The following is a 12075-nucleotide window of genomic DNA, read 5'->3' as shown; positions in this document are numbered from 1 at the left end:
CATCCAACCCGTGCTCCTATCAAAATTTTTCAATGCTGCTTGCGGCGATGCCAAAGAACATACACGCTTGTAGGTTCGCACTGCCTGATCAGTCTCTGTTCCGGTCATCCAATGGTGTTCCATTGACACTTCAAGGGCATCAGTCAAATGCTTTCCTCCAAGCTCTGAAATCAGCGGGCTTGAAAGATTTAAAGATGAAGAGCCCCTCGTCAACTGGAACTTCAGCAGCGAGCTTTCCACAATTTTTTTTTGGCACAATTCTTAAAAAATTAGGCACAGTCACTTCTGAACTGAAGAATAATATAGTCAGAAAGTTTTGAGGCCTTTCTGAGCGAATTTTTTTATGGCAAAGCCAAGGTCTATCTTGGGCACCAGATGTACTCATGCGGTCACATGGTCAAGCTGAAAGCTTTTAACAAAAACGTTTGACAAAAATGACAAAATTCAATAAACTGATGCAGAATTACTCAATATAAGTTTCGCATACTAATCATTCAAGATTACAAAAAAGATTTCAAAAAAGTTTCTTCCTTCCTGCACAGTGCCGCGGAGCTATCACTGCAGCATGCTTCACTACTCTTTGATATGTGAAAAGCTTCTAGTATTTCACGTGACAATTTTTCCTGGCTTCTGCCCAAAATCCTGATTTTGTTCATCATTGGCTTACATTTACACTATTTCAATTTAGCCCTTCATTGTAAACAGTGTAAATGTAAGCAGTGTAAATGTAAACAGTGTAAATGTAAGTTGCATTTTCTAGGCTCTAGATGATGATGGAAACATCAGTGGAAACGAAGAAGCTGACTTTGCAACAGCACGTAATGATGAGTGCGTGATGACAGCATTGATGCACCAAATGGCTTCTACATTAATGACCTCTTTGTCACATTGAAACAAATCTTTTGATGTACTTGGGAGGTGGAAGTCTGTAGGCGTACTTGTAGCAGGTGAAGGCTGTGCAGATCCTGACGTCACTGGCCCCATCTTGGTCACACCGGCGATTGACTGTCCACTTGCCAGCAGCGTCAGAAATGATGCTACATACAGAGGGTGTCCCGGCTCCACTCACAACAAGTTTCTCTTTCCCATGTTACTAAATAAAAATTGTTTTCTGTACACACACAGTACGCCGCATTCACAATCTTTTCAAGGGGCCTTATCCAAGCTGCACACTCGGGATGTTCGGGAATCGTCCAGTCCTGGATGAAACTACACTTGAATGCCGCCATACTTTTCAAATGAAAGTTGCCTACAGCACCGCTGCCGTGTTGAAAAAAAGTCAGTTTAGATTGATGACACAAAAACGAGAGACAGTTCGTCACTTTGCAGCTCTGTCATTGCCACAAAACGAGCGGTCTATTAGGTGCGAGCGCCGCCTTCGAACGACAGAAAGCAGTCACGCCGCCAGCGGGTTCTCCTTCAAAGCGCTGTGGGAATTGAGGCTAGTCTGCCGCAAATGCGCGAGTTTGTCGCCTATTTTTGTGTTCTCATGTCTGAACATGACTCTCCCCTCCTCCACAGTCTGTCACAGTGGGAGAGCGGGAGCGACAATGACCTCCCTCACCCGGTAGCGGATGTTGTCTGTGGCACTGTGCGCGGAGTCTCTCAGGACATTTCGCACACGCGTCAGGAGCGAGTCACAAAATCTCTCCGGGACGACGTAGGGTGAGCCCGTATTTCTTTCCAGTTCATTGGCTCATTTCATTTTGGGGCTTGCTTAGACTTTGCCAATGGCGCCTTGCGCCCGTGGCAAACGCTTACCTTTCGTTGCCCCTTTCGAACGCTAGGCCAAAGAGTTGTGCCGCGTCTTTGCACGTGGTCGTACTATGTCGACCCGTTCCACTCGAAACCAACACGAGCAAATTTTGCCCTTGCTTGAGCGACCCGGTCCTGTTGTCCTGGTGTCACCATGAATCACTTTTGCCCACGGAGTGTGCTCGTGGCACAACTGTGTAGTAGGTCTCGCCCGTGGTGTGCATAAGCCTATTTGCTTTCCCGCTGCCTTTTTTGCAACGGGCTCTGCACTACGTTTTGGTGTTGCCACATGCAAAGAAGTGTTGCGACTTGTTGAGAGCAGTACTGTGTTTTCACCACAATGCGCCCGGCGTCATGGCTGTCCGATCGCGTGTGTGCAGAGGCGACGGTTAACGCAGGCTTGCGGCTCACTAAGGCTGGACCCCCGCTAATGGCTGTACTCCTTCGGGATATGTGTACACTACAGCATGCGCAACGACCCGACGACAAGAGACATCGAGCAGAGGGGCGTCAACCTCCTTACCATGTGGAAACAACCTCCGGCATCGCCTAGAAACACAGAGAAGGATCGAGAGAGAAGGAATGACGCCGCGACTTGTGACGCCACCGTCGGCGGAAATTACCAGAGAAAACTGGAAGTGTTTGTAGCCTCCGCTGTGCTGCATGCAAGCGAAGGCTCCAGAACTGTCTGGAATCCAGGCGTGAGACTATAAAAGCGTACAGCGGTGGGAAGCAGTCAGTCGGATGCTTCGCTTGTGTGCAGCACAGCGAAAGATACGGACGCTTCCCATCTCCTCTGAAACATCCCACAAACGGTAGTGTCGCAAGCCAAAGCATCATTCTTTCTCTCTCGATCCTTCTACGTATTTCTAGGCAATGCTGGTGGCTGTTTCCAGGTGGTAAAGAGGTAGACGTGCTGCCACTTGGTGTCTGACGCGTTTTCGCACTGTCTTTATTGGTTGTTCTTTCGTTGCGCGTGCTTTGAAGGATAACTCGCGGGCAGCGCGACTGCCTTCCCTCGTTCGAGGGCGATGCACGCGCCTTATGAAGCACTTGTTTTGTGGCATACGATAACAACCAAAAGCGGATTTTAGTGGTGCACTAATGGTCTTCATTTACAAGGTGCCAGCATTAAAGTCAGCATTAGCGCAACTTTCCTTCCCTCAATGAAGTTTCAGCTGGTAATCCCCGAAAGAGGCCTTAATTCCCTGAGTTCTTCCCAAGATTTTACAGCCTAATCAAAATCCCTGAGATTTCCCAGTTTTCCCAGTTGGTAGACACCCTATAAATGCAATGGTTTTTGTATGGACACAACATCCAAAGGCAAGGAATGGAAAGTGCAAAAAGAACCAAGGTTCTCAACCATAATCAAATGAGTAAAGTTTTGAAAACATTTTGAAAATGAATATATAAGAATTGAAAAGAATGGTGAGTTCAGTTTATTTATTTTGGTAAAGAAAATTAATGAAGCCAGAAGTATCAATAGGATAGAGTAATACTTCAACTCATTACAGACGGCCAACTGCAACAGAATTTCACTTGGGCAGAATTGGCGTAGTATACGTTGGGTAAGCAATGATTCCGATTTGTTCGCGATTACAGAGACATGGCTTAAACCTTCTATTACCGACACTGAGTTGCTAAGGCTTTTCCCAGATTTCGATGTGTTTCGAAGTGATCGTACTAATAAACGGGGTGGCGGCGTACTAATAGGTAGCCATAAAGATCTTCAGTGTAGCGAAATTAAGACATTATCGTGCTTAGAAATCATGTTTGTTCTTTGTAATGCTTGTTATCCCCCCCCAATAATCGGTGTTTGCTATTGTCCCTCTGATAGTGACCCCCTTTTTGTATCTGAATTCCACGGGGCTATTCACTCCTTAACTGAATCTTATCGAAATTTTCCGATACTGCTTTTAAGCTACTTCAATTTCCCAGCATTACCTTGGACTAACCTAGCACGTGTTGCTTCCAAAAACAGTATAGAGAGCGATTTCATCAATTCATGTCTAACGTTTGGACTTACGCAATTAGTCGATGAACCTACGCGAGACAGTGATAACTCCCTTCATATTCTTGACCTTGTTCTCACTTCTGAGCCTGAAAGTGTCCCAGATGACGTTCCTACCAGGACTCAGTGAACACTTGGTAATCCATGTGTCCTATTCTTGTAAACTACACCATTAAACAAAAACAACAAAAAATATAACGCTGTATGATAAAGGCAATTATTCTGCTATAAACTCAGATCTCGAGCAATTCGCTGCTTTCTTTCTTATCGACCTTTCAAAGCGTCCGGTCGAAGCTAATTGGCTGCTATTCGAAAACAAAATGTTAGATCTATTCACCAAGCATGTGCCCACGATTACCGTAAGCGAAAAAAAGTCATTCCCGTGGTTCTGTCTATGCATGTTCTGTCTGGGATCCCCACCAATCTCACTTATCCAACATTCTCGAATCGATTCAAAACTGTGCTGCACGTTTTATCTACTCTGAATATACCTACAATTCCAGTGTTTCCAAACTTAAAACTCGTGCTCACCTTTCTAATCTAGAATTACGACATCACATATCTCGACTACGCCTTTTTCACAAATTTTATCATGCCCCCATCGAAGTTCCAGCCATCCCGCCAGTCCATCGCTCATCAAGCCGCACAAACCATTCAAGCGCAGTGTATCCTTCACCAGCCCAAAGCACCACACATCTTCGCTCCTTTTTTGTGACAACCGCACGGGACTGGAATCGTCTGCCTGCCACTACCATGCACCACTACGACCCGCATCAATTCAAGATTGCCCTCGAATCACTTTTTTTATTCTGTAATTAATACCCATCCCTCACGTAATACCCCAGCTGGGGCCTTTGAGATATTCAAAATAAATAAATAAATAAATAAATAATGATGGTGAAAAAGCTTGCAATCGCATACTTATTTATATTCGGTGCACTAATGGTCACCTTGCAAATGAGGTGGAGCCCTAGCAGTGTGCCCTGGCAAATCGGACACAAACAAAAATGACATCAATCGCAGCTTCCTATGGCTCATGAACGGAACTCCTAGCAACTGCATTCCTTCTTTTTCTGTACGATGCCCCTCGACGAGTGGGTCATTCAGAACAGTTAACTCTTTTGTAGTTTGAAATGCGGGTCTGTAGGATGTTGAAACATATTCACGCTTTTCCGAAAAGTGTAGAGTCATAAAAGCTGTGGGTTCTACAGTGAGGCGAAAGGAATAGGCGGTATCGAAGAGCGTGATGCTTTACACAGCACATTTCAAAGATGAGTAATATAAACACGACCGTTGTCTGAAATGAATGTTGAGTTCTGATGCAGTGCTTTATTCAGCCACTGCAAACACAACAGCAGGAAACCTCCCCCCCCCCCCCCCCCAGCGCTATGAGAAGCGCAGGCGATGAGAGGTAGTATTCATATTAGACAGCTTTAGTATAAATTACAATGCTCGCATTAGTGTGGTCTGCTCACTAAATTATAGCGCAACACTATTCCCAGGACAGAACTGCTAAAATGATGCTCCTGGAAGCGTTACACTAGTTGCGCCATCTTTGCACAAGTAATCAAAGTACAAAAATCTGATCAGCTCACGTCTACTTGCAAGTATTTAAAGCAACGAAGCTTGACAAAAACAGTGCTCAGTTCAAAGCACTTCAAGCACATACTCCTATTATAACAAAATTACCTGTTTTAACGTCCTTTTATGATGATTTATCTGCGTTTCTTTCACGGTGCACATTCACATTTTTTTTCCTTACGCTTTAAAGGAAAAACTCAGGGGCGCAGCTATGAAGTGCAGACTTCGGAGCACAAAGCAGACAATTCACCTGTGTAAGTTAATCTGACAGGCTGCTGTCTATGCCATTTTCGGCCGGCTATAATGACGTATTTTCTAGTTCCATTATCAAAAATTGCATTCTTGGCAAATTTTTTCTTAGGTATCTACTCGCATTTTAAAAGTAAAATTTGGCAGGTCGCATTAAGTACAGCAAAACTACCTACAAATCAGCTTTTCAAAGTGAGCACAATTTCATTGCAGTTGGCCTTGATTGTGAATTTGTATAGGGCCTTTTTTGGCATCAGTGCCTGCAGGTGTTAGAGGGGCAAGTATGGGACAGGTCATAAGGGTCGTCAGGGTGGCTTCTAAGCAGTCCACGCATACAAGCAACCGTTAAGGGTTTCTTACTTGATTTACTGAGTGCTAAATGTGTGAATAAAACTCACATTTTTTTTCACCCTCATTCATGAACTCTTGGACCTTTGTAATGATGCTCCCATTAAACGATCATAATGCCTTGCTCATGGGAGCCTTTCACACAGACACTGGTCTAAACAAATACAATCGCAGCACAGCCAAATATGCTTTTACCAGGAACAAGTGTGACCAATAACAATGCCCACAATGTTTTTTGCTAACAAACCACAAAAAAAGAACTACTCACCGCCACATATGAGCAAAGAATATCCTGGGGATGATTGTCCACTCTTTCAAGACACATTGATGCTGCACACAAAAGCATACATGAGAGCTCTGACCAATAAAGCATACATAAACAAAAAAACTATGTCATCAAGTCGCAGTCAATGAGATTAACAGCTGGAAGCATCAAAGAGAAAATTAGCAGCCTTGCCCAAGAGATAAAACATCTATATTTTGCAATCTAGTTGCAATATACTTGCAGTCTAAAAGCAACATACTTTCTTTGTGCGTATAATGTTTCAGAAAAGAAGTCAGATAGGAAAACGTGCTTTGTCATGCCCGACTTCTTTTCCGAAACGTTCTGCACACAGAGAAAGTGTATTCTAGGCTTGTACGAATATTCGAATGAATAGTTTAGTATTTGAATTCACTTCGATTCAAATTTAAATTATCGTATATCTTTGGAATATTTGCAATGAACGTATAGGTGTATATTATTCTGCAGGTTGCTGCCTGTAAAAGTAATTTTACTGCAATGTAGGGGTGCTGAGCAGTGAAAGCACCCCCCCCCCCCCCCCCAAAGAAAATTCGCTTTGCCGTGAAACCGCCCTTCAAATTTAAGGGGTCCTGCAACATTCACTGAACATGGTCAGAAAACGTCGCTGATCGGTAGTTGAGGCTACCAAAAACACGCGAGGCAAATATTGTAGCGCAGCACGTGGCCTGTATTTCACAATAAATTTTCAAAGCTAAAAATTGATTTCTTTCCTCGGCAAATGACACTACAAGCTCAAAAATCACTTGTCACAGCCAAGAAAAAATGTACGGCTCTGGTCACAGGCATTGGCTGATAGGAGCATGGTGCACTCGTCGTTACCGGGGTTGCCGCTTGTCCATGACTACCTGAGCGATCACACTGAAAAGCCGCGTGTTCGAAGATAAAAAAAAAAGAGGTGCTCAAGGTCACGAGGTGTGTGTGGAGTATTTTCTTTCGCCGTGCCATTTCTCCCTGCTTAGCTTCCAGCTATTTTGTCAAGACGAGAAGAGAGAATGCATTTGCAGCGTGCGACAAATTTTTGAAACTCCGCTCATACTGGACTGATTCTAGAAACTTTGCGGCAGTAAATTCGTGAGGCAACAAGCATGTTTACTGGCTCCATGGCTACTTGAAAAAGTGTTACAAGGCCCCTTTATATATATATATATATATATATATATATATATATATATATATATATATATATATATATATATATATATATATATATATATATATATATATATATATATATATCTATCTCCCGGATGACAAGTGAGATTGGTTTGCCCCCCAATCGCGCGCGAATGTGTTGGTACGCCAGTTCATGCAGATGTCGCCGACAGTGTCTTGAACTGCTTCAAGCAGTGTTTACCCTTATTATCATTCACGATAGAACTTCCCGGCAACGATACAATCCAGCAATGTTTTTCAATTGTGATAACCACATCTGCTTGGAGTATATGCCACAGTAAAAAAAAAAACCTATTCCCCCTTTGACTCTTCCCATACTAAACTGGTGAAAAGGGGGGATGGCTTCTTCATGCCTCAACTTGGCTCTGACCAAGTCAAGCTCCGTAAGATCAGACTTAGCTTTGACAAACAGATTTTGCGCTTTTTAGCTTCGGGTTTTTTTTTCCCCATTGCTAGTTGCCATAGCATCCTCCCTTCTCAAACAGATTGGGGCTTCACCCAGCGTATGAACACGACAGAGGCCAAACAAGTTTGTTATAATGCCCTACATTCACACGATTTCACACAACTTTAAGAGGATAGGTTCAAAGCATGACGTAGACCTTGTCTTCATGGCACCTTTTAGGCTTTCCCGTTTGTGCACCCTTGCCAGTGACAGAACAGAGAAAACAGTCAGTGGAAAGAAGCATGAAAAGCCATTTCTCCTTTACATTACAAAAGTATCCCTCAGTTATGGTAAAGCTTACATCTGCCAAACGGGTCGATGCCTTTATGATAGACTTAGAGTGCATGTAACCTCGATAAGTGCTCTGAATGATAGGGCGCATTTTCCTGCGCATTGCAGTAGGTGCGGTGGCAATGCGCTTTTTGAGGAGGCAGAAATCGCGGGTGAAGCAAAGGGTAGGCGCGAGAGAGATCGTAGTGGCGGAACACATTAAAATTGCTGCAGACGCGTCCATCTGACTTTGAAAGAAATAAAGTTCCTTCAAAGCAGTTAAGCTTTTAAACTGATTAAACTTCATGTTATCGCAGTTTGTTAAAGCATTCGTTGCCCAGATATTTGTGTTTTTGTCAAATGACAATCTAGTGCGACTGACTTTGTATAACATTAAAGATTTTTTTGCTACTGTGTTCATTGCATTGCATTCAACGCGCTGCGGTATTGTTGCCAGAACTACTAATAGGCTAACAGCGAAAGCTATGAGCCTGCAAACTTGCGGCACAGTGCAAAAAAGAAGCGCGCGACCAGTCGACCTCCGAAGAGTCGTCGTCACCGTGGTCTTTGAGACTTTTCATCAGCGCCTAATCTGACATGCCCCTAGTGGTGACGGCACTGTTGTCCACAATTGAAAAAAGAAAAAAAAGCAAAGCTGAACGTAGTCAGGGGCCACACCATGCGCATGCAGCGAAACTATGCACACACGCACGGTGTCGAAAACGAAGAGCACGCGACACAAACACAGACACGAATACCACGGAAAACTGTTTGGTAAAGCACCCTTCATATGCAGCGTGGCCTAGTTAGAAGTGTGGCACTGCCAATGCAAAAGTAGTTTTTTCTTTATTATTGTTTTTTGGAGTGGGGGAAGCACACCCACACATGCGCTCGCGACGGCAAGAACGGCGGCAACGCCTGCTCGTGGGGAGCATGCGGGGCCCACTTACCTTCCTCGCGCTCACCCACGCGCAATAACGAGCGCTCGCTCTCGCTTGGTGCACCGTGTGTGCTGCCGCCGCTTCGCGATTCGGCGTCGGCGGGGTACCCGCGAAAGATGCATGCTCATACCAAAATCTGCAGCAAAATTCCTAGATTGCCCATGGGGAAAATTCGTTTTATCAAGGTTGTCTCCCACTGTTACTTCGTTACATAGAAGTCACAAATATATATGCTTCTAGGGAGCAACAACAGGGAATAGAAAAACATGATTATATCGAGAAATTCGTTATATGGAGGTTTGTTATAAGCAGGTCTAACTATATTCACTTCAGGCAAACACACAAAAAAACTCTCGGTGTTGGTCCTGCTACACGATTGTCCAGCATGATAGTGTTTCCAGGACATAAGCTGCGCATTGAAACAGACGGGACACGCGATTTGTACAAAAGTTGCGTTAATCTGTACCTTAGGACAATAAAATTTTTGCTGTATATATATGCTTTTATGCTGACTCCAAATATGTAATTAGTTTCATAGTAAGTTGCACAGTTTTTGTATTGTGCCATGATAAGGTGTAAGGTATAGTTCGTTTTGAACAAACTATTTATCCTACTAAACCTTTATGGTTATGAGTCATTAATGGCTAATACTGATTATTATTAACTGCAAAATGTAAGTAACAATCAAGAAAGAGCATATACAACATTCTAATCGACAAAAAAAAATAGTAATGTGAGAATTCTTAGAATTCTCAGCCCATAATAACTGCTTACTTTTGGTTTGTAATAATAATACAGGTGATGTCAAATTTTAAAGGAGATACTTCCACCCTACACACATTAAGGAATATGTGGGCAAACTTTCATCCTGATCATATTATCAGAAGTACCAAAAACATGATGTCCAAACTCAATAAGTTACCCAAGAATGGATCTCAAGAAAGACTCATTTTAAAGGTGTAAGTGAAAACTCATTTATGTGGAAGAGAAATGTTTTTAAGATGATTTCTTCCATCATGAGAGCTTGCCAATCATGAATATTTTGAACATGGTTATTTTGGCTTTAGTAAACTCCTCATGTGAAATGCAATGACAAGCAGCCAGGTGACGATTTCCAGGAAACTACAGAGAATGAGTTCTTTTTAGTTTTTATAGGAACTTTGTGCTCTTCAAAAGCAATTTTAAAAGGGCCCTGAAGCACTTCTCAAAGTAACCATGAAATGAATTCACTAAAAGAGCTTATTGGCTCACAAATTCAATGCCGCAAAAATTTTAAGAATCTGTTCAGTATGAGCGAGTTACAAAGAATTGTCACATGCTGCAATCGCGTTCTCTTTTCTCTTGTCCCTATGAAAGTGCTAGAGGCTAAGCAGAGAAGGATGGCATGGGCAAAGAAAATACGTCACGCGCACCTCTCGACCTTGAGCTCTATTTTTTTTTGAATACGCCACTTTTTCCGGATGATTGCGCACGCAGGTGTGTACAAGTTGCGAAATCCCACAGCGATCCCTGTAGCAACCGAGCACGGCACATTCAAATCAGCCAACGGCTGATAGATGGCCTTCTATGCACGATTTTTAAGCGCCTTTCGTCATTTCTTGAGAGAAGAGAAAGCTATTTTTAACTGACTTTGGCAATTTATTGTGAATTACAGACAGCATGCTGTGCTGTAATATTTGGCTTGCGTGTTCTCGGGAGCCTCTACTACCTATTGGCAGCCTTTTCTGACCATGCTCAAAAAGTGTTGCAGGGCCCCTTTAACCTACTTCGAGTTTAGTTACAATTTTCAATTTTCTTGTCGTGAGTAGATAAACTAAACTTGCGAAAGTGATTCAAAATGAAAAATGTGTAATTTTGGAAAATCGACTCACATCTCCCCTTAAATGACATCTAAGCGTCCACTCAGGAAACATGCACAAATGTGCACTCTGTCTTTCAAGCCATTCGAAGAAACACGCAGTGCATGATGCGCCTCTGCAGTCCATGTGTACAATTGTACACACCGCCCATGAAAAAAATACATAGTGCCTAGTGCCACAGTTCTAGCCAAGTGCCAACAATAGGATTTATGGCAACATTAATAAGCCTTTTCCTAGCAAAAACTAGCCAAGCTTGTCCAACCTGAAACAAACAAGTAATTAAGCTATCCTGAGCTGAGAATTGACAATTTGGAAACGCTTGAGAATTTGGACGCCTTCACCGCACTGCCACAAGCCCCAAACTGAGATCACAAAACTCGAGAAACTGTTAAAGCAACTTATCTAGCAAAAGCAGGCATTTCGTGTATCAGCTGTGCTTCAACAGCATTATCAAGCCAGGAGGTAGAATACTTTGATGCCACATAATCTGATGGCCTAAATATGCTTGGCACCTACTTATTTAGTGGTTGCTTTATTCTTAATTTTGGTCTTGTGATGTCTCGGTATAGTATCTTTCTACACTTTTGACTAAAGCTTCAGATGCTAATAGTGTCTCGTCCTGTCACCTTCATGCCTATCTGTCATGGTTTCTTTGCATTTTTATTTTTATTATTTTTCTTTCAGACACAAATTTGCACTAACTCGCTAAACTGTTCCTGCAAGGTTACACTTTTTCACAAGCAAATGCATACTAAGACTATCAAACCACGAAAAGCTTATGGCAAAACAGCTTTACAAACATCTCAGCAATGAAACTTTCTGCAAATGCACGACTCTGTACTTTCCCCTTGAGGCCAATTTTTAGTAAGGCATGCCAGCCAGCAATTGTCCATTCCTCTACAGGCTATCATCTACAATGTTAAGTTGTAAGCTGGGACCCACTGTCGTGTGCCCTGCTGAACCTTTGCAAGCATTTATTGAAAGTTTCACGCACTCATGCATGTGGAAGACACCGAAAAAAATGCTGTACGTTGAACCTACTATATCAAAGGTCGCACACCCATGCAAATACTAAAATAGGCACCACAGCCTTTATTTCTTATGATAACTCAAAGCAAGGATCAGCAGGTAATTAAGCA

General features: G+C 42.9%; 1 protein-coding gene across 6 annotated transcripts in view; it reads right to left on the bottom strand.

Moving 5' to 3' along the window:
* The window catches only part of LOC119178251 (multidrug resistance-associated protein 1), a 303221-nt gene that overhangs the window by 185205 nt on the left and 105941 nt on the right, over positions 1-12075 (bottom strand). For all 6 annotated transcript variants that reach the window (XM_037429456.2, XM_075882282.1, XM_075882283.1 and 3 more), the window contains exon 7: positions 6213-6274. In XM_037429456.2, coding sequence (XP_037285353.1) covers positions 6213-6274 — 62 coding nt within the window. The remainder of the gene's footprint in view (positions 1-6212; positions 6275-12075) is intronic.

This window comes from Rhipicephalus microplus, chromosome 2, assembly GCF_043290135.1.
Source record: "Rhipicephalus microplus isolate Deutch F79 chromosome 2, USDA_Rmic, whole genome shotgun sequence".
Taxonomy (NCBI): domain Eukaryota; kingdom Metazoa; phylum Arthropoda; class Arachnida; order Ixodida; family Ixodidae; genus Rhipicephalus; species Rhipicephalus microplus.
Note: the sequence above shows the minus strand (reverse complement) of the source record. Positions and strands in the feature narration are given on the sequence as shown.